The following is a 23,439-nucleotide window of genomic DNA, read 5'->3' as shown; positions in this document are numbered from 1 at the left end:
TCGTGCTCCAACATCATAATTATGTCAACCTGAAAAATTCCCGAGTACGCCGAAATAATGGAAATGAAAAAAAAAATCCTGTCTTATAAATGCTAATGAATGGGCCACATGTCAGCTAACACTATATATATATATATACAAGAATTTAGAAATGAATTGTTAAATTTGATTTCGGCTCCGTAACGCTTCACGGTAATTGAGCCTCAAAAATAAACGGAAGACTAAAAAAATGGGACACATGTAGTGTATTCTCAGAAATCCTTCGCAGGAAAAGGCTTAGAGGGCCGCACTGGTTTAGTGCATTAAATATGTTTTCTAAATGGTTTCATATCTGCGCCATCACAACTGTTTGACACAGTGTACCATGCATTCTCGTTACCTGACGACAAAACATCACATAGACGTGTAGCTTGTGAATGAGATTTTGACATAAGAGTGTTTTTTAATTGGATTATGGCAAAATAAGCCAAACACTGAGCATCCAACTAATGAGTCTTCCAAGTAACGAGAATGTAATGAGCACCAGCGAATATTGTGAACGACTAGGTCAGATGTAATGAAAAATAGCTTAGTACCGGATATAAAAGTCTGTATTTTGAAAGAAATAGCAGAAAAATAATACTATTGGCATCAAGCTCCGGCATCATCTCAAAACGTTGCCTCTGTCGCTTTTTATTCACTTCTTGCACGATGGTTATACTTTTCTTACATTCAAAAAGATAAGTAACTTCTACCGAGCTCAAATTGCAAACTGATCAAAACCGGCTGGTACACACGTTCGGATGTTGCCCTTCATCGCCATGAAAAGGACCACCGCCGTGGCGGAACGGGTACGGGTGAATTCGTCCGGCTGCCCTTTGAGGAGAATGGTGGCTGTTGTGGAGGCGCGCATCTCCGTCAAAAAATGGCAATGAATTGGGATTGAACGGTTAGTGGCGACGCGACGGTATGCTGCAATTCGTAAAAAAATGGGGTCGCAGTCCCCGACAAGCAAACACATAATGTTCTCCCGCCACGATGCCGGTCTAGAAAGAGAGCGTAATCGGTTTGATTTCGACCGTGAGAGGAATTGTTTTGGAAATTGTTGCGGAAACTAAGAGTACGCAGGCAGCGTTCGACGCGACCCTCTAAATGAATATCATTTGAAACGGACGGAAACAGCAGAATGCGTGCAAAGGGTTGAGATGGTAATTGAGACCGATCGGCGCAGACAGGCAAGAAGCTGACTTGTTGAATGTTGAATAATTGTTCGGGCACTTGACTGAAGTGCAATTAGTTAGTTGATGGAATAAATTGTTTTTTTTTTAAGCTATGCCGAAGGTGGTATACGTTTCGAATTCAATTTGTGAATTGAACCGTAATGTCGATTCAGAAAATCTCTTACGTAGTTAGTTTATCGCTTCATAGCCTTGCGTTTTCATTAAAATTCCAGCATAGACACATAAAGCATTCAATTGATGGCTTTTAATGATCATTTTAATAAAAAAAAACTATATTGATTTGCAAACGGAGAGCCGCATAAGAAAAAAAATCAGGGAGGAATTAATTAAATTTGGATTAAATTTCGTTTTCATGTTCTTTTGCTAATTGCATTATATTCATACGGAGTAAATCGGGTACAATGACAGTACAAGTTTACTTCTTCTTATTGGCATTACATCACCACACTGGGACAGAACCGCCTCGCAGCTTAGTGTTCATTAAGCACTTCCACAGTTATTAACTGCGAGGTTTCTAAGCCAGGTTACCATTTTTGCATTCGTATATCATGAGACTAACACGATCATTCTTTTATGCCCAGGGAAGTCGAGACAATTTCCAATCCGAAAACTGCCTAGACCGGCACCAGGAATCGAACCCAGCCAGTTTACTTACGAAGTACTAACACACATTTGAGGCTATGTCCAGGAAATCATCATCAAATAAAATTACAAATAAATACGATACTATGAGTTTGTTTTGGAGATGCGTTCTTAAATAACGTGACGAAACTTTACTAAGCGTAAGTTTAGATTTCGTGGCGAATCAAGAAATTACTTAGATTCTTCCCTCTTCGACTCTAAAACAAAAAGAACATAATTCTCAGTCAATAAAATTTGAATAATCTCTAAAGTCATCTATATTCATCATAACCTACCTATGTAATTACCTTATTTAAATTTTACGATCGCAATTGGGCAAACAAAGAACTTTACAAATGAGCCCAAATTTCCCAACTTCGTGTGCGAAAACAGCTCGGTCATCAATAAAACTTAACCGCACCTCATAGCGCCATGATGCGGATCGGAGGTACAGATTTATGATCCCTTTTATTCCGAACCTATCTTCGCTTCTCTGCCATTCATAATCCGGATCCGATCCTAGTTCCGCAAACAAACACGTGTATACGTTTCGGCTTTCGGCCCGGTCCATACATTGTGAATTGTACCTTCGCGGGGGCTTAACATATTATAAAACAAACTGGAATTTCCAGCCAATATAGTGGCGTTTGCTCATAAAATTTCCAACATCGAAAACTGAAACAGCAGCAGCTGCCGTACGGTTTCTCCAAAATGTGAGATGAAAATGCAAAAAACAAAATGCAGCTGTTTTTGAACGATCCCGTGTTATCGAACCAGGTTTTAGTTTGGCAGTTGATAGCAGTCAGCCTTCGGCTGTCGGCATTGCGAGCAAAGACGACGATCGCGACAGAGATGGGAGGATAATTTATCTCGTTGTGTCCGTTTTCTTCAGCAGTTGAGCCCGATTAAAATATCCGTGATCACAGACAGAGTAGACTAGAGTAGAGTTTCAATTCAAAGTACAATGACTAATTCCGGTGTTAATGGGAGTGGAATTTTGGGGCTAATTAAATTATAAATGAAAAGAGATGCGAAGAGAAAACGTGTTGCTCTAATGAAGCACTTTTTCGTGATGTCAAATGAGTTGTAAATTTAATTCCGCCCGGCTTGTAATCAATTATCACCGAAAAATGCAAAACATATGCCGGATGAAAGATATGAAGCGTAGAAAGACTAGAAAGCAATCATTTGGCAAACTGCATTTTGTTCGTAGAATTGTAAAGTAGTGCACAATTTCCAACTTGTTGGCAGATGCGTTACGTAATCACTAGTTGTTTGAAGTCGTCTATGTAATTATCTTTTTGATTTCCATCCATTTCCAATTATCTTTTTGATTTGTCTTTTTGATTTCCATCACACTTGACAATGAGGTAGTTGGTTTGTTCGCTCGCAACGTATATATGGACGAATGAGTGGGTGGTAGGGTGTATCGAATAGAAAAAATGTTCGTACTTATGAAGTAGTTGAACGAAATTTGGTATTTATTTATTTCATTTTTTACCCATCACTATCCCGCACAACAAAAAGCTCCCACGGATCCTTCTGATGGTGATACAACTATCTCAGCTCTATATGAATATTTATTCAGACTATACTCAGAGGGGTTCTCCTTAGCCGTTTAGATGCGCGGCTAAAAAGCAAGACCTTGCTGAGGGAGGCTGGGTTCGATTCCCGGGGGAAATTTCCGGGTTGGAAATTATCTTGACTTTCCTGGGTATAGAAGTATCATCGTGTTAGCCTTATCCTTATGATATACGAATGCGAAAATGGTAACTTAGCGCAGTTAATAACTGTGAAAGTGCTTATTGAACACTAAGCTGCGCGGCTGAAATGTCCCAGTGGGGGATTTAATGCCAAAGAATAGGAAATAGTCAGAGGGCCCTTTGCAGTACATAAAAGTCTTCTCCATTCAACCTGGTTGCTGCACATCGCCAATCACGCAATATACGAAGAGTCAGTAAATCTTCTTCCATCTGACCGATCCCTCTTGCTTTCTGAGCGGATCGTTGTCGAAAAGAATTATTTTCGTCTGGTTACTGTCCAACACTCTGGCCACGTACCCGGCCCACCGCAGTCGCCCGAGTTTCGTGATGGGAACGATGGATGGTTCTCCCAACAGCTGATGCAATTCGTGGTTTATTAACCTCCTCCGTGCTTCATCTTGTATACGCCGCACATATTTGTTCGAGCACTTTTAAGAAAATTCTTCTCGGATCAACTGTCTCTTGTATAAAATAATGACCCTGAATTGAGGAAGAACAAGTAGGTTGTGGATACGAACAGACGTGAAAACTTTTCATGATCCTCTTTGACTTTTTTTTTAATATAGAAAAATGATTTATAATATAATTGCTATGGAAAGTTTCCAGTTAGTGCAGGGATGGAAATAATCATTTGAAGATTTATTGTGTCACTTGACGCTCTTCTGAAGTGCTTTTAAATTTGACTGGCAAAGATCGACATCGAAGCACGGCAATAACCGGAGAAGTGAGCAAATAAACCCAGCTTGTAATGCGTTCCATCTATAGGTGTAATATCCAGCGTTGCCGACGATTACAACAATGCAAAAATTAAAGAGGAAGTTCTAAGATCTGATACAACCAACAATTGTATCGGTAATATGGTCAACTATTTGGTAAGCTCGACCTTTTTCTCAGCTCGCACTGAGCCTTACAAAACCATGAAACATTCCAAACAAACAATCCTTATTAAGCATTATGTTTTATTTATTGATCGAATTATAAAATGAGCGAGGAGAGAAATTGTACTCGAGGAAATTGTATCCCTACCTCCTGACCACTTTTTCATCTTCACCTACAGTCTAAGTTCCTTGGAGGCTGTTCGGTCAATGAAACGGTTAAGCACTCAGCTTATCTTCTGAATGGGATACGGAAAGCTTTGAGCTTATCACAACGGCCTTACACAACCACCTTCGGGTCCCCTCTCATTGGTCGATCCCGGGAAATGAGAAAGCGGACTCTTTGGCTAAGGTGGGCGCTATGGACGGAATTATTTACGATTTATGTTTTGCAATTATATTTATGTTTTAAAATTATGTTTTGAAGAAAATTTGTCTCTGATCAACTTTCTTTTGTTACTCTTCTCGAAAATAGACAAGAACAACAAGAATCTAGCGAGGAAATTTCACTGGACGCCATGAATTCGCTAGTTACTATTCGGTTTTTCTTTGGCAAAATTCCTCAATAGTTTGAGACTTAAGAGGTGCTTCCAGTCCACAAGGTTCAGCAGTTTTCCAGTACACACGGAACGCGTCGAATGGTCAAAGCCAGGTGAAAAGCTTTTCGAGTGCTCAGAAGGCTTCCCCCCTGATTATTCAGTCGAGTTTCAGAGGCCCATTGTTGTCAATTCCTCAGCATTTTCAAACTTTCGAGTCCTGCCGGACTAAACAATTTCCTTAATAAACCAGCCTTTTTTGGGAAGCCGAACTGTCATCCGTCCTCTCCAGGAGAAGGGGTAAATCTGTCGGCTCAGAAAAGAGAGGTTATCCGACGACCAAGAACCTCTTTTGGCAGAGTTTCTCTATTTGGTTAACAGAGCCTGGTCTAACCAAACTGTACCGGATGAATGGCGGCTAAATATAGACAGAAGACGAACGCCTTCTGCCCTGGTCAAGGAACGTGCACTTATTACACCGGTCTTAGTACATCCTCCAGCACGCTCTCGAGCAGAGAAAATGCGCCGACCTTGCCTCAATATCTCGAAAGCATTCAATCACACCTGGACGTCTTAAGTCGTGCAGCAGCTCTCCAAATGGGGGTTTTCGGGCTATAGATTGACCTTTGTTCGGAACTTCTTCATGGGACGTTCTTTCCAAGTATTCATTGGAAACCACGCGTCGAGAGGACTTACCAGGAACTAACAGGTGTGTCCTACTTCTCTTCGATACATATTTTCATTAATGCCGGCGATATCTTACTGGTCGTCGTCGGAGGTGTACTCGGTTTAAGGCACAATCCACCGTAAGTCCTCCGATGGGCCACTTCGGTAGGCATTTGACGACCACCAGCAAATGCGTTCGTATGCACTTTTATCCGGCCTGAGCATTAAGTTGGTGTAACACCCCATTCCCAATCGTAAAATAGTAAAAGTGTGATAGTTTTTTGCCCCACTTCAATTCAAACCAACAGGGCCTACAACTGGGTGCTTCGCCGCCGCTGAAATCCGCTCTACCGCTTGGAACTTACCTACCTTGCCCAATGCCCATTCATCGTAACTTCGCCGATACTCGGTCGTTGACATTTAACTTGTATGATAGAACAGCTTCTGGGGTTGCTCAAATCCACACCCGATGATGCTGCCCGTGCCGAGGTATCTACTGCATAGCCATCGCATCCACGTCCGGAGATCGCAGGATCCCTCTCATTATCAGAAAGGAACGGATTCTGCACACGATGACCGGCGTTGGTCTCCCGTGGCTCGGGTCCAATGGCATGGAGCGAGGAGCTGGCACTCTGCACTCTGGTCCATATCGCAACGCCTTCCGTAGAGGAGGCATCTCAAAGGCATTTAGGAGCTTGGTGGCAGAACTTTTGTATGCCGATTAAAAAAACATAAACACAGGTTCACGAATGTATCGGTTTCGAACGTGGAGTCGGAATCGAGATTACCGGTCCCAACCGATATCGTGATTTTTTTGTCTTTATTAGCGAGACTTACAGCCCAAGGCTGGCTCGTCTCTTGTCTCGTGATCGTCCAAGTATACAGCGTCTAGTAGGTCCCAGTATCGTCTCTCAACAGCAGAGCAAACAGCGTAAGCAGCACCTCTGGATGTAGACCGTTCTCGCTTACACGACGTTTACCTGGATCCCAGAGCACTGCGGAGCTCTTGGTAGCACCACGACTGAACTCCTCATTGGTGATGGTCATCAAGGTCTGCGCATCGCAACGGCTGTCCCCTGTCTCCGGATACAAAACCTGGAGTTTTTTTCACATGGCCCCATTGATTACCTAAAACTTTGCCCAAGACATCAATCAAAACGATGGGACAAGCCGTTTACAAGTCATATTTTTTAGAAAGTGTTCAAGGTGTTTTTGCTTATGCTCTTGTCAAAAGTTACACTAGAGTCAAAATGGCAAACCACTGATGCAGATCTTGTTTTTTGGCCATAAAGGACGTATATGCAAAATTTCAGGGAAATTAAAAAATACAAAATTGAAATCTTGAAAAAAAAATCGTGATTTCCGGGAGAACGCTCAGCATTAGGCGTATTTTATTCACAACATTCAGACCGCATCGTGCTTTCGTGCTGTGCGGTTCTTTCTCTCTTTGCGGAAGGAAGTTTTTAATACTACCCGAAGCTATTTTAATTTCAACGGTGCTTCTTAGCGCTATTTGTACCCACTGATCCCGTTACGATCTTTGCAAGGACCCGTGCCTTCGTTTTACGTTGGACCCGTTTGCGGAAGTAAAATTCCGACAAGCGGTGGTAATCCTGCAGGGACACCGTTCTGGGAAAAAAAAACCTCTTAGAAGGTCACGTCTCCACGCTCAGCCATGAGCATTAATAAAAACAAGAGGAAGGGGGAGTCTCTGAATTCTCCACTTCCTTCAAAGAAACAAGGTTTCAAGACCGTCCTGCCAAAGCGCGGAAAAAATAGAAGGAAGCTGGAGAATTCAGATATTCCTTCTAACTCTAATATCGGAAATAATTCTTCTCCAATCGAACTGAGCAATCAGTTCGATTTGATTAATGATGAAATTGAGCAAATCGAATATACCTCTAGTCCAGGTGATTCGATTCATGCGAAAAAGCAAAGGATTCCGCCAATTGTGGTATCTGTTGCCGAGTTTTCTGGCTTCCGGAATGAGATTTTGAGTAACCTTCAGGGGATCAAGGTTTCATTTCAGATTGCTAGGAAGGGTGACTGCCGCGTTTTGCCGGGATCCTTTGACGATCGCAAACGTCTTCTTCGGTATTTAACTGAGAAGCGCCATAAATTCTTCACATACGACGACAAAACTGAGCGATTGTTCAAAGTCGTCTTGAAAGGTCTCCCCAGTGACGATAAATCACTGGATGAGATTAAAATTGAAATTTCTCAATTACTTGGATTTTCACCAGTCCAAGTAATTAAGATTAAAAAGAAATCCCACTCTGGTACTTCCCAGAGGGGCATTTCTCAAGAATTTTATTTAGTTCATTTTAACAAAAGTGAACTAAATAATATGAAAAGGCCTGTATTATGTCCCATGTCCGTGTTACATGGGAACATTTCCGCAGGCCTGGGGGAAATTTCCAAAACCCCACCCAGTGCCGTAAGTGCCAAAAGTGAGGTCATGAAACATTGTCACATGGATGCTAAATGCATGATTTGTGGTGAAACCTCTCACGCCAAGGACACATGTCCTGTGAGAGAAGATTCCAATAAATTTAAATGTGCAAATTGTGGGGGCAATCATAAATCCAATGGGGTGGGGTCGCCATTGTCATTAATAGACGTATCAAACATAAATTATTTTCTTCGTTTGAAACCAAAGTTTTTGAAACCTTGGGAGTTTCTGTTGAAACAAATTTTGGTCAATTTTCCTTCATTGCAGCCTATTTGCCTTTTCAATGCAATGGGCAGCAAAAGAATTTGTTGAAAGCTGATCTTCAAATTCTGACTCGCAACAAATCAAAATTCTTCGTAATTGGTGACTTCAATGCCAAACACCGTTCATGGAATAATGCTCAAAGCAATTCCAATAGCAAAATTTTATTTGAAGATTGTTCTGCGGGATATTATACTATTCAATATCCCAATGGCCCTACTTGTTTTCCTTCCAGTCGAAATCCTTCTACAATTGATTTAGTTTTAACGGATTCAAGTCAGCTGTGTGGTCAATTGGTAACTCATGCTGACTTTGACTCTGATCACCTTCCTGTGACCTTTGAAATCTCACAAGAAGCCACTTATAATCCAATCAGCTCTACTTTTAATTATCATAGAGCTGATTGGGATTTATATAAAACATATATCGATAGGAATTTTGATGTTAATATTCCTTTGGATACCAAAAGTGATATTGACAATGCGCTCGTATCTTTGACAAATTTAATTGTCGAAGCCAGAGGCATTGCAATTCCTAAATGTGAAATTAAATTCAACTCCATTATTATTGACGACGATCTTCAGCTACTGATCCGTCTTAAAAATGTGAGGCGAAGGCAATACCAAAGAACTCGCGATCCCGCGTTGAAAGTTATTTGGCGAGATTTGCAAAATGAAATTTGAAACGTTTCGCTATTTTGAAAAATACCAACTTTGAGAATAATGTCTTGAAGTTGGATCCCAGTTCGAAACCATTTTGGAAATTAACGAAAATTCTTAAAAAACCTCAAAAGCCAATTCCAGCGCTTAAAGAGGGAAATAAAATTTTATCAACAAATGGCGAAAAGGCTCAAAAACTTGCTCAGCAGTTCGAGAGTGCCCATAATTTTAGTCTAGGTCTCACTAATCCAATTGAGGATCAGGTTACACGAAGCTTCGAAGACATTCTCAACCAAGATAATGTTTTTGACCCTTCGTTGGGAACTAATTTGGATGAAGTGAGATCTATTACTAGAAAATTTAAAAATATGAAAGCCCCGGGTGATGATGGTATTTTCTACATACTTATCAAAAAACTTCCTGAGAGCTCTTTATCCTTTTTGGTTAATTTATTTAACAAATGTTTTCAATTGGCATACTTCCCAGATAAATGGAAAAACGCCAAAGTTGTTCCAATTTTGAAGCCGTACAAAAATCCAGCTGAGGCTTCTAGTTATCGCCCATTTAGTTTGCTTTCTTCAATAAGAAAGATTATTTGTTATTTATTTTTTTTTGTTTGAAAAGATTATTTTAAATAGAATGATGGTTCATATCAATGACAATTCTATTTTTGCTGATGAGCAATTTGGTTTTCGCCATGGGCATTCAACCACTCATCAGTTATTAAGAGTTACGAACTTAATTCGGCTCAACAAATCTGAAGGATATTCGACTGGAGTTGCTCTTCTTGATATAGAGAAAGCATTTGACAGTGTTTGGCATGAAGGTTTGATTGTAAAATTGATGAATTTTAATTTTCCTCTGTACATCATTAAACTGATCCAAAATTATTTATCAGATCGCTCACTGCAGGTGAACTATCAGAATTCTAAATCTGATAGATTACCTGTAAGGGCTGGTGTCCCCCAAGGCAGTATACTGGGGCCTATCTTGTATAACATTTTTACTTCTGACTTACCTGATTTACCACCAGGGTGTAAAAAATCGTTGTTTGCAGATGACACAGGTCTCTCAGCCAAAGGGCGAAGCCTTCGTGTCATTTGTAGTAGATTGCAAAAAAGTTCGGATATTTTCTCCACTTACTTGCAAAAATGGAAAATTTCCCCGAATGCTTCCAAAACTCAGCTTATAATTTTCCCACATAAGCCGAGAGCTTCTTATTTGAAACCTTCTAGCAGACATATTGTCACTATGAATGGGGTTCCAATTAATTGGTCTAGCGAAGCTAAATATTTAGGACTTCTGCTAGATCAAAAATTAACTTTTAAAAATCATATTGAAGGCCTTCAAGCCAAATGTAACAAATATATCAAGTGTCTATATCCACTTATAAACAGAAAATCGAAACTTTGTCTTAAGAACAAACTTTTGATTTACAAACAAATTTTTAGACCTGCCATGTTGTATGCTGTGCCAATATGGACTAGTTGCTGCAATACCAGAAAGAAAGCACTTCAGAGGATTCAAAATAAAATTCTGAAAATGATTCTGAAGTTGCCTCCGTGGTATAGTACCAATGAACTTCATAGAATTTCTAATATTGAGACATTGCAACAAATGTCCAACAAAATAATTTCCAATTTTAGACAAAAATCGTTGCAATCTTCTATTGCAACAATTAACTCCTTGTACCCTTAGTATAAAATAGGTTAAGTTTAGTTTAAGTTGAAAACATTGTAATTCCTACATGGTTCAATTCAACCAGAGGAAAAATTCTAACTGCCAGAGGCAATTGAAATGTATTAATAATAACTAAAAATGTAACATAGCAAATAAGGATGATAGTGTTAAGAAAACACGGAACACCTAGTCTAAGAGATGAATGCATGTATTAGAAAATTAGCAAATAAAATTAGTTAAAAAAAAAAATATTCACTACATTGGCAAAATAATGTCACATCAGGATATCAGCTATCTGTGGACCGATTTGAACAGTTTTCTCTGGCTTTGCCTTTGAACCCCTATTTTTTTTTATTGTAATCGGATATTCGGTTTCAGAGATATCTGTGAAGTACGAACATGAGACATATTTTTAGAAAACTAATAAAATATTGCCCCATCAATATCTCAGCCATCTTTGGTTTTAAACTCGATTTTAACTCTTTTGGACTTAAACGGAAGCTATAGCAATTGGCATTGAAGGCAATAACTTCTTTTCGCAATCGGAATTTGGGCCCCGGTGATTTTGCAGTCGATCATTGGGATTCGAAGATACCTCTGAAATACGAGCATAAAATATTCCAGCACAAATATCTCAGTAATTTATATCTGATCAAAGCTCCCTTGGTTGCAAATCAAATCTGCAGCCTTCGTGTATTTTTATTGAAATTTTCATATTTTCCAAAAATTTCCTAAGTTCACTTGAAAAATCGACTGGTATGTATGTGTGTGCGTTACAAAAAAAATGTCACACCTTTCAAAAGGACCTAGATAACATATTTTTCATGAATTAATTTTAGTACTGCAATCAAATCAAAAGCTTTCATATTGGGCCGTTGATCGCGATGTTCAAATTAATTCATGAAAAAAATGTTAATTAGGTTCTTCTGAAAAGTTGAGAGAGATGTCTTTGAAGTACATGCATGCTGTACTTTCACAAATAATTTCACCGTATCTTATTTAGAAATCATTCCATCAAATCACAGTAATTCATATCTGATCAAAGCTCACTATGTAGCAAGTCAAATCAACAACCTTTGTTTTTGGTTGTTTTCCAGGAGTTTTCCTGGAACCTGAAAAATCGACGTTTTATCTGAGGCTCGGAGACCCAAGACATATATTCTAATCAACTCAGCTCGACAAACTGAGCACATGTATGTATGTGTGTTTCGGCCCAAAAATCGATTGTGTTTGTCTCACCGAAACGAAAAGTACGAGCCCTGCTAATAACACAACAATAACATCCTATTCCATAAAATCGTCCCCTCAGTACAGATAACATGTCTCCCAACATTGATTGAAATCGGTCCACGGGTTCAGAAGCAGCTCACAATTGTTCGTTTTCTAAACAGTACTTCTCCCTCTACACTGTCCCTATTTACTTAATGACTCTCTTCCCCTATACATTCTTTCCATCAGGATAGAGAATGTGTGTACCAAATTTGGTTAAACTCGGCCCAGGGGTTCAGGAGTTACACTGATGTTTTTTTCATTTTCTAAACAATACCTCTCCCTCCGTACCCTCCCCTCTCCAAAATTGTCTTTCAATATACTCGTCTCCTTATAGTTGATATGTGTACAAAATTTGGATGAAATCGGTTCGGGGGGTTGGAAATTAAACTGAATTTGTTCGTTTTCTGACATTTCTTCCGCAACCCTCACACTTGATGTCGATCCATCCAACGTAATACAAATCAGCCGCATAAAGACAGATAACATATTAAAATTTACAGAAATTAAGAATTATAAAAGTGAATAAAAAAGTTTTGCTTACTATTTCATTTCAGTTCTTTGAGCAACCCTATTTAGAACTACACACATGTACTTACCATTTATTGTATCGATACTTGATTGTGAAGAACGCTTCCAATGTCAGTGCTAAACACGCTGCACCGGAAATGTCATTATCAGCAAAGGGCTATTAACAGGAAAATCACACACTGAACGGTAGCAGTAGAAGTTCATCATCAACAGTAGTCTCTCAGCACATCTATTGAGAAGAAACATGATTTTTTTCCCTCTAGATGATTCAGTGGATTCAATTCAATAGAATCCGATACACGTGTAGCTACATAGGATTTGCCGTTTCGAACCCGTTTTTTATATTTTCAGCTGGGCCTGTATCATCCTCTACAGATCGATTGTCATACGGGATAACAGCAATGTGCGCCGTGTACCTACTCGTTATAGTCGCAACGACGCGACGACGATGGTACCGTGCATCATTATATCAGCAGCAGTTGCCATTTTTATGTGCACTTGAAACAGATGCAGCGATGTCATTTCCAGTTTACTATACTTACATACTGCCGCAGCGATTTTCAAGCTTCAGATCGCAAATCACTGGGTAGACCCAAGGTAAAAGTTGAAAGGCACTTAAAGAATGAATTTTTCTGCAATTTTTCTTGGAAATCAGAGCCGATTCTTCCTAAGATTTTTTAGTCACTTTATCTCAAAATGAAAGTCACTTTATCTCAAAAAGTTCATTACAATATCTTAGGCTGTTGACCCTCTCATGTAATTTCGTGATTCATGAAAAAATAAAATAAAAAAATAACAATTGACAGTTGATTTAACTCATCATTTCAAGTGAGTCGTAATAGGAGAAGTTTTGCCAGTCCCTGCTCTATACATTGCGAGTAAGTGCACCGGTCGGTACACGTGTAGGTCGATTCAGGTGTCTGTTTTGTAAACGTTTATTAAAACAGAAGCAGATGATAAAACCAGTGACCATCAGCTACTGCAATTCGCGTTGGATATGATGTGATCGGCTGCCATTCTCCAGCATCTCCTGTCGACCGTCCGTTGGGGTTAATAATTGTGGTTCATGTTTTTTGTGAAAGTTAATGTCTAGTTATCTTTTGTTGCAAAAAAAAGCAAATGAGACTATGAGGCGCATGTAATAACTGAGAAAAGGTTCTATTAAATGCAACATCATCCAAAGGTCAGGTCAAATCAGTTCACTAAAACACTCAGTTTGAACCTGATACACCTGATCGATCGATTTATCACAACCTCAAATGATTGATAGCTGTTCTAACAACCATGATTAACAACATCAAACTAATCGTCATTTCTCACCTCTCTTTCCAGGTAAGTGCCCACCGCACACTTTTGCATGTATCATAGGACCAGAGCATCCTCCGTCCACTATCCGATCGCGAAGAAAACCAAGGTAAAGTCCCCAGATTTTCAGTCAATTTTGCCTTCCCGTATGTTTTTCTTCTTTCTTCTTACTTGATTTGTTTTTCTTCTTGTTTTTTCACATCCTACTTGTAGTTTGATACGTTCGTTTTGAATTTCTTACTTTCTGGTTTCAAGCTTCCTGTCCTCTGGTTGATTGTAGAATGCGTCTTAAAGATCTTATTTCCGCTCTGCTTTATTATTTTTTGTTTTCTGAACCTCTCGTTATCATTTCCAATTCAGTAGTTTGTTCGGTTTCCTTTGTGGGTTTCTGCATTCAGATTCAATCCTTCCCGAGACGATCTTCAAGTGAAGGAAGTGAAATGAATCAGAGGTCGTAAAACTTCGCAATCGACTGACATATCCGCTGTAGTAAATCTGTCGAACTCGTCGTTCAAGATTATAATTCTTAAGATGTGGCGCTGCTTACGGAGGGAACTTGTTCAACATTCACAATTTTTAAAAGGAAATGAGATCCTGTTCGTAAGTGTATCATCGTCTTCGCTGTTGGTGGTGAACCTCTCGCGCAGGTGATTGTGGTTACCGGTTCTTGATGATAGGGAAGGATTAAATCGCCGAAAGGTGATTGCCAAAACGAGAGAATGTATGGTTGGATGAGAAGCTAAAATTTGGAAGCGTGTTGATTGCTGTTCTGCGGTTGCACTACTTGGGTGTTTGCCGACATACAGGAAATAACGAAGGAGTTTTGGAGATTTTGTACCGCTTTTCTGGCTCTACATTGTTGTACTACAATGATGAGTAATACGACTACGGCGTAAGCGTCAGTGCTGTGCTGGTGGATTCTCGGTGACTTGGTCGAAATCTGTTTGGGGTACCCCTTTCTTACTGCAATATTCCACTAACATTTTGGATCTCACCTAAAAGTGAGATTGAAAACTTTAGTGGTATGCTCCTGAACAGTTATGACATTTATTTTTTATTTTTTATTTTACCAAGAATGGCAAAATATGCAAGGAACGTTGCATTGTCGGGAATATGTGGAGTCTTTATTAAGGTCTGAGGGAAGCTCTCTCGCGGTAGAGCGCTATTTTCGTACTAAAATGTCTATAACTCGGAATTGGGAACGAATTTCGCTTATCCAAACTGACAATCTCTTTGAAATTTATCAAGGAATGTTCCTACAAAATTTCATGGACCTACTGTTTCCCAAATTTGAATTAAGCTCTAAATACTGAACTATTGTAGAACTGAAATTCCCGCTTCTCAGTACCTCTCTCCGATGATTTGATGCACAAAGGAACCGAATTTCGCAAAACCCAACTGACAAAAGTTTTGAATTTTTCCAACGATCATTTTGATGTAATAAAAAGTATATGTCACCGCAATAAATTTTGCAGGAAGCTCTTTTTACTTCAACCAAGTTTTATAAATTCCATACAAAAGTTACCATTTCGGGAGAGCAGCCAACAGCATATTTTCTTGTGGCGCACGGCAGGAAACGAGCGATGAGAGCGGTAGAAAGACTGTCAACTTTGTATCTAGCGTGACACTAGAAAAAAGCGTATTCCTATTTGTGAACACGAGGATACCAAATATATGAATTGAAATCAAATATAGGAATAATATCAGATAAACAATTGAAAATAAATAAGACAAATAAGACAAATGAAACAAATAAGCAAAATAAAACAAATAAGACAAATAAGACAAATAAAGCAAATAAGACAAATAGGAAAAACAAGACAAATTCCTACGGAAGTTCCTCCAGGAATTCCTCCGTAAGTTCCTCCAGGAATTCCTTCGGAAGTTCCTCCAGGAATTCCTTCGGAAGTTCCTCCAGGAATTCCTTCGGAAGTTCCTCCAGGAATTCCTTCGGAAGTTCCTCCAGGAATTCCTTCGGAAGTTCCTCCAGGAATTCCTTCGGAAGTTCCTCCAGGAATTCCTTCGGAAGTTCCTCCAGGAATTCCTCCGGAAGTTCCTCCAGGAATTCCTCCGGAAGTTCCTCCAGGCATTCCTCCGGAAGTTCCTCCAGGAATTCCTCCGGAAGTTCCTCCAGGAATTCCTCCTGAAGTTCCTCCAGGAATTCCTCCGGAAGTTCCTCCAGGAATTCCTCCTGAAGTTCCTCCAGGAATTCCTTCGCAAGTTCCTCCAGGAATTCCTTCGGAAGTTCCTCCAGGAATTCCGCCGGAAGTTTCTCCAGGAATTCCGCCGGAAGTTCCTCCAGGAATTCCGCCGGAAGTTCCTCCAGGAGTTCCTTCGGAAGTTCCTCCACGAATTCCTTCGGAAGTTGCTCCAGCAATTCCTTCGGAAGTTCCTCCAGGAATTTCTTCGGAAGTTCCTCCAGGAATTCCTTCGGAAATTCTTCCAGGAATTCCTTCGGAAGTTCCTTCGAGAATTCCTCTGGAAGTTCCTTCGAGAATTCCTCTGGAAGTTCCTTCGGGGATTCCTCCGGAAGTTCCTTCGGGAATTCCTCCGGAAGTTCCTGGAGGAACTTCCGAAGGAATTCCTGGAGGAACTTCAGAAGGAATTCCTGGAGGAACTTCCGAAGGAATTCCTGGAGGAACTTCCGAAGGAATTCCTGGAGGAACTTCCGAAGGAATTCCTGGAGGAACTTCCGAAGGTATTCCTGGAGGAACTTCCGAAGGAATTCCTGGAGGAACTTCCGAAGGAATTCCTGGAGGATCTTCCGAAGGATTCCTGGAAGAACTTCCGAAGGAATTCCTGGAGGAACTTCCGAAGGAATTCCTGGAGAAACTTCCGAAGGAATTCCTGGAGGAACTTCCGAAGGAATTCCTGGAGGAACTTCCGAAGGAATTCCTGGAGGAACTTCCGAAGGAATTTCTGGAGGAACTTCCGAAGGAATTTCTGGAGGAACTTCCGAAGGAATTTCTGGAGGAACTTCCGAAGGAATTCCTGGAGGAACTTCCGAAGGAATTCCTGGAGGAACTTCCGAAGGAATTCCTGGAGGAACTTCCGAAGGAATTCCTGAAGGAACTTCCGAAGGAATTCCTGAAGGAACTTCCGAAGGAATTCCTGGAGGAACTTCCGAAGGAATTCCTGGAGGAACTTCCGAAGGAATTCCTGGAGGAACTTCCGAAGGAATTCCTGGAGGAACTTCCGAAGGAATTCCTGGAGGAACTTCCGAAGGAATTCCTGGAGGAACTTCCGAAGGAATTCCTGGAGGAACTTCCGAAGGAATTCCTGGAGGAACTTCCGAAGGAATTCCTGGAGGAACTTCCGAAGGAATTCCTGGAGGAACTTCCGAAGGAATTCCTGGAGGAACTTCCGAAGGAATTCCTGGAGGAACTTCCGAAGGAATTCCTGGAGGAACTTCCGAAGGAATTCCTGGAGGAACTTCCGAAGGAATTCCTGGAGGAACTTCCGAAGGAATTCCTGGAGGAACTTCCGAAGGAATTCCTGGAGGAACTTCCGAAGGAATTCCTGGAGGAACTTCCGAAGGAATTCCTAGAGGAACTTCCGAAGGAATTCCTGGAGGAACTTCCGAAGGAATTCCTGGAGAAACTTCTGAAGGAATTCCTGGTGGAATTTCCGAAGGAATGCCTGGTGGAATTTCCGAAGGAATGCCTGAAGAAACTTCCGAAGGAATTCCTGGTGGAACTTCCGAAGGAATTCCTGGAAGAACTTCCGAAGGAATTCCTGGAAGAACTTCCGAAGGAATTCCTGGAAGAACTTCCGAAGGAATTACTGGAGGAACTTTCGAAGGAATTACTGGAGGAACTTCCGAAGGAATTCCTGGAGGAACTTCTGAAGGAATTCCTGGAGCAACTTCCGAAGGAATTCCTGGAGCAACTTCCGAAGGAATTCCTGGAGGAACTTCCGAAGGAATTCCTGGAGGAACTTCCGAAGGAATTCCTGGAGGAACTTCCGAAGGAATTCCTGAAGGAACTTCCGAAGGAATTCCTGGAGGAACTTCCGAAGGAATTCCTAGAGGAACTTCCGAAGGAATTCCTAGAGGAACTTCCGAAGGAATTCCTAGAGGAACTTCCGAAGGAATTCCTGGAGGAACTTCCGAAGGAATTCCTAGAGGAACTTCCGAAGGAATTCCTAGAGGAACTTCCGAAGGAATTCCTAGAGGAACTTCCGAAGGAATTCCTAGAGGAACTTCCGAAGGAATTCCTGGAGGAACTTCCGAAGGAATTCCTGGAGGAACTTCTGAAGGAATTCCTGGTGGAATTTCCGAAGGAATGCCTGGAGAAACTTCCGAAGGAATTCGTGGAAGAACTTCCGAAGGAATTCCTGGAAGAACTTCCGAAGGAATTCCTGGAGGAACTTCCGAAGGAATTACTGGAGGAACTTCCGAAGGAATTCCTGGAGCAACTTCCGAAGGAATTCCTGGAGGAACTTCTGAAGGAATTCCTGGAGGAACTTCTGAAGGAATTCCTGGAGCAACTTCTGAAGGAATTCCTGGAGCAACTTCCGAAGGAATTCCTGGAGGAACTTCCGAAGGAATTCCTGGAGGAACTTCCGAAGGAATTCCTGGAGGAACTTCTGAAGGAATTCCTGGTGGAATTTTCGAAGGAATGCCTGGAGAAACTTCCGAAGGAATTCCTGGTGGAACTTCCGAAGGAATTCCTGGAAGAACTTCCGAAGGAATTCCTGGAAGAACTTCCGAAGGAATTCCTGGAGGAACTTCCGAAGGAATTACTGGAGGAACTTCCGAAGGAATCACTGGAGGAACTTCCGAAGGAATTACTGGAGGAACTTCCGAAGGAATTACTGGAGGAACTTCCGAAGGAATTACTGGAGGAACTTCCGAAGGAATTCCTGGAGGAACTTCCGAAGAAATTCCTGGAGGAACTTCCGAAGGAATTCCTGGAGGAACTTCTGAAGGAATTCCTGGAGCAACTTCCGAAGGAATTCCTGGAGCAACTTCCGAAGGAATTCCTGGAGGAACTTCCGAAGGAATTCCTGGAGGAACTTCCGAAGAAATTTCCGAAGGAATGCCTGGAGGAACTTCCGAAGGAATTCCTGGAGGAACTTCCGAAGGAATTCTTGGAGGAACTTCCGAAGGAATTCCTGGAGGAACTTCCGAAGGAATTCCTGGAGAAACTATCGAAGGAACTCCTGGAGGAACTTCCGAGGGAATTCCTGGAGGAACTTCCAAAGGAAATCTTGGAGGAACTTCCGAAGGAATTCCTGGAGGAACTTCCGAAGGAATTCCTGGAGGAACTTCCGAAGGAATTTCTGGAGGAACTTCCGAAGGAATTCCTGGAGGAACTTCCGGAGGAATTCCTGGAGGAACTTCCGGAGGAATTCCTGGAGCAACTTTCGAAGGAATTCCTAGAGGAACTTCTGAAGGAATTCCTAGAGGAACTTCTGAAGGAATTCCTCGAGGAACTTCTGAAGGAATTCCTGGTGGAACTTCCGGAGGAATTCCTGGAGGAACTTCCGAAGGAATTCCTGGAGGAACTTCCGAAGGAATTCCTGGAGCAACTTTCGAAGGAATTCCTGGAAGAACTTCCGAAGGAATTCCTGGAGGAACTTCCGAAGGAATTCCTGGAGGAACTTCCGAAGGAATTCCTGGAGGAACCTCCGAAGGAATTCCTGGAGGAACCTCCGAAGGAATTCCTGGAGGAACCTCCGAAGGAATTCCTGGAGGAACTTCCGAAGGAATTCCTGGAGGAACTTCCGAAGGAATTCCTGGAGGAACTTCCGAAGGAATTCCTGGAGGAACTTCCGAAGGAATTCCTGGAGGAACTTCCGAACGAATTCCTGGAGGAACTTCCGAACGAATTCCTGGAGGAACTTCCGAAGGAATTCCTTTAGGAACTTATTTTATTTTGCTTCTTAGTCTTATCTATGTTATTTGTATTATTTGTCTTAATTTTCTCATTTGTCTTACTTGTCTTATTTGTCTTATTTGTCTTATTTGTCTTATTTGTCTTATTTGTCTTATTTACACCAGCACCACTGTTATCACCCAAATTCTTTTCAAAGCTTTTGTGGAAACCTTGTACAGAAATCCTCTCACGATATTTTCTAATGTTGTTCTAGAAACGGCTCATGTTTTCATTTTCCAAAACCAGCTGGAGTTTGTTTATTTTGATTTCCTCATTGCGTGATTGGTCAGCGCTGCTGTTGTTCTCTCGCCGAACCACTGCATGAGTGATAAATTTCTTCCGCATTGTTGCCAATTCCTTTTGTTCTCCGTTTAAGGCTAATTCTCAAGCAATTGTAAACTGCATAATGATGAAATAATTTTGGCGACACTGACAGCGTCATTCTGGCGGGCTGAATTTGGCAATTTTCTCTCTCAGAGAGTGCTACCACGTGCTTTTTTAACGGAAAACCCTTCCCTCAGACCTTAAGGAGACAACCTAGAACGTAATGAACACGGTGAATTTACGAAAGCGGAAATATTAGGTGTATTGGCAGCGAATTGTACTGTTTCAAAATAACATGTTTATTTTATTTATACGTATCCGTAGAGTTACTGTGATATAAATAAACTACGTTTTAACTTTCTTGGACGTATCAGACCATCCAAACTATTCTTGAGTTCAGGACTTGAAATCTACAGCCGCCAACAGCTCAAAGTTTATTTGAGTATTCAACCGTGTTCATTACATCTTATAGAAGGTGATACAAGTTCCGCAAAGTAGTTCTGGGACATTCTAGGTTATACAAACTATTCTTAAGTTCGGAACTTGAGATCTACAGCTGCTAGAAAATCGTTTTTCAGTACTCAAAGCTTCAATATGCATTCAATTATATCCTTTACTTCTCTTGGGTGGTATTTGTCAACCACCACCCGTAAGATAGTTATGAGATATTCTGAGCAATAAAAACTTGAGATCTACATTTTACAGCTGCGAGAACATCGTTTTTCAGTAATCAATATGCATTCAATTATATCCTTTATACATCCCGGGAGAACAAAGAAAATTTTGGGATATTTTGGCAATCCAAACTTGTATTCGGGACTTGAGATCTATAGCCACTTAGAAGCTCTTTCCGGTACTCAAAGCTTCAATATGCATTCAATTGTATCCATCACACCTTCTGGGAGGCCTACTGATATCGTAAGATATTGTTGAGATATTCTGAGTCAACCAAACTATAATTTATGTGCAGTCCAGCTCCTGGATGGTCAATATACATCGTAAAATAGTTTTTATATTTCCTGCATCATCTTAACTTTTCAGGACTATAGCTTTTTTGAAGGCTTTTTGTGTTGCTCAAATTTACGAAATGTACCCAACAATATGCGTTACATTTCCTGTAAGACCAACGCGGCTGTAGATAGCAAGTTCTGGACTTAAAAGCACTTTGGATGACCCAGGCTATACCAAAACCATGTCTCCTGATCTTTACAAATATATTATGGATATAGTTGAATACATATCCAAGTTTAAAGCGACGAAAAAAGCTAGAACGGTGGCTGTATATCGCAAGTTCTGAACTCAAGGACGGTTTGGATGACCCGGGATATTCCAAAACCATCTTACCATGTCTCTTGGTCTTCTGGAGTATGGTTCTGGACAAAATTAAACACATATCCAAGCTTCTAGTACTGAAAAAAGATAGTTTCGTGGCTGTAGATCACAAGTTCTGAACTTAAGGTTGGCTTTGATGACCCAAAACCATCCTAAAACCATCTGATCATGTCTGCTGATATTCATGAATATGTTATGGATATAATTAAATAAATATCCAAGCTTGGAGCGACGGAAAAAGTTAGAGTGGTGGTTGTAGATCGCATGTTCTGAACTCAAGGATATTTTGGATGACCCAGGATATCCCAGAACCATCTAACCATGTCTCCTGATCTTCACAAATATATTATGGATATAGTTGAATTACTTTACTTACTTATGGATCCTGTACACCTCCGGTGGTGCAAAGGGCCGACTTGAAAAATCTCCATCCTGAGCGTCGCCCGGCTATCGCTTTAATCTGTTGCTTTAATCTGTCGCTTTAATCTGTTGTTTCGGTCGACTTCTTTAATTTCTTTATTGAGGCTTCGCTGCCATGAGCCTCTCGGTCTGCCTCGGCTGCGATGTCCCGCTGGGTTCCAGTCTAATGCTTGTTTACAGATTTCGTTTCCGCCCCTACGTAGAGTGTGGCTGACCCAGCCCCACTTCCGATCCCGAATTTCTGTTGCTATCGGCCTCTAATGACAACGACGATGGAGCTCGTTGTTTGAGATCCAGTTGTAAGGCCACCAGGCCCGAATTATATACCGCAGGCATCTATTTATGAACGCCTGCAGCAGATATAGTTGAATACATATCCAAAATTGAAACGACGACAAAAGCTAGTGTCGTGGCTGTAGAAAGCATGTTCTGAACTCAAGGACAGTTTGGATAACCCAGGATATCCCAGAATCATCTAACCATGTCTCTTAGTCTTCACGAATATATTATGAACATATTCTAATACATATTCAAGCTCGGAATGACGAAAAAGCTAGAGTAGTGGTTGTAGATCGCAAGCTCTGGGCTTATGGACGGTTTGGATGACCCAGGACATCCCAAAACTATATGACCATGTCTCTTGATCTTTAGGAATATGCTATGGATATGGTTGAATACATATCCAACCTTGGAGGGACGAAAAAAGCTCGCATGGTAACTTTAGATCGTAAGTTCTGGACTCGAGGACAGTTTGGAGGATCTAGTACATCCCGAAAAAATATTTTTCAACTTGTTTTGTCAGTTCTCCATTATTTATCATGAAAGCAAATGGAACATATCAAATTTACTGGGTAATACCGCTTAGAAAAAAATGGCTCAAAGTACATCAAATGGAGTTTTGAAAATCGTTGCAAATCATTCAAAAAATCCTAATGGTTAGGAAACTCAAACTCTGAGTTGCAAATCATCCTGGTAGACCAATTGATCCAAACTCCAGAACAGTTTGGATAGCCTAGAACATCTGGTTTGGGTATATCTGAGTTGCAAATCATACGCGTAAGTTCTACGGACTTGTATGGGCATGACTAGTCGATTTCGGATAGCTATCGAGCTCAGTTGACCTGGTAGACCAAATGATCCAAACTCCAGAACAGTTTTGTTAGCCTAGATCTAGAACATCTCGTTTGGGTATATCTGAGCTGCAAATCATACGCGTAAGCTCTACAGACTTGTACGGGCATGACTAGTCGATTTCGGATAGCTGTCGACCGCAGTTGACCTGGTAGACCAATTGATCCAAACTCCAGAACAGTTTGGTGAGCCTAGAACATCTGGTTTGGGTATATCTGAGCTGCAAATTATACGCATGGACTCTACGATCTTGTATGGACATGACTGGTCGATTTCGGATAGCTATCAAGCGGAGTTGACCTGGTAGACCAATTGATTCAAACTCCAGAATAGTTTGGTGCGACTAGAACATCTGGTTTGGGTATATCTGAGCTGCAAATCATACGCATGGGCTCTAAGTACTTGTATGGGCATGACTGGAGCCTAGAACATCTGGTTTGGGTATATCTGAGCTGCAAATCACACGCGTGGGCTTTACGGACTTGTTCGGGCATGACTAGTCGATATCGGATAGC

General features: G+C 41.0%; 1 protein-coding gene across 11 annotated transcripts in view; it reads left to right on the top strand.

The window, feature by feature from the left end:
* The window catches only part of LOC134213490 (signal-induced proliferation-associated 1-like protein 1), a 230,459-nt gene that overhangs the window by 48,882 nt on the left and 158,138 nt on the right, over positions 1–23,439 (top strand). Inside the window, exon 3 of one of the 11 annotated variants that reach the window (XM_062692593.1) lies at positions 13,866–13,947. The exons of the other annotated variants lie outside the window; for them this stretch is intronic. Coding sequence (XP_062548577.1) covers positions 13,891–13,947 — 57 coding nt within the window. The 5' untranslated portion in view covers positions 13,866–13,890. The remainder of the gene's footprint in view (positions 1–13,865; positions 13,948–23,439) is intronic. 11 annotated transcript variants of the gene reach the window in all.

The sequence above is a fragment of the Armigeres subalbatus genome, chromosome 2 (genome assembly GCF_024139115.2).
Source record: "Armigeres subalbatus isolate Guangzhou_Male chromosome 2, GZ_Asu_2, whole genome shotgun sequence".
NCBI classification, from domain to species: Eukaryota; Metazoa; Arthropoda; class Insecta; order Diptera; family Culicidae; genus Armigeres; species Armigeres subalbatus.
The sequence above is the reverse complement of the archived record's forward strand: the minus strand, read 5'-3'. Positions and strand labels throughout refer to the sequence as shown.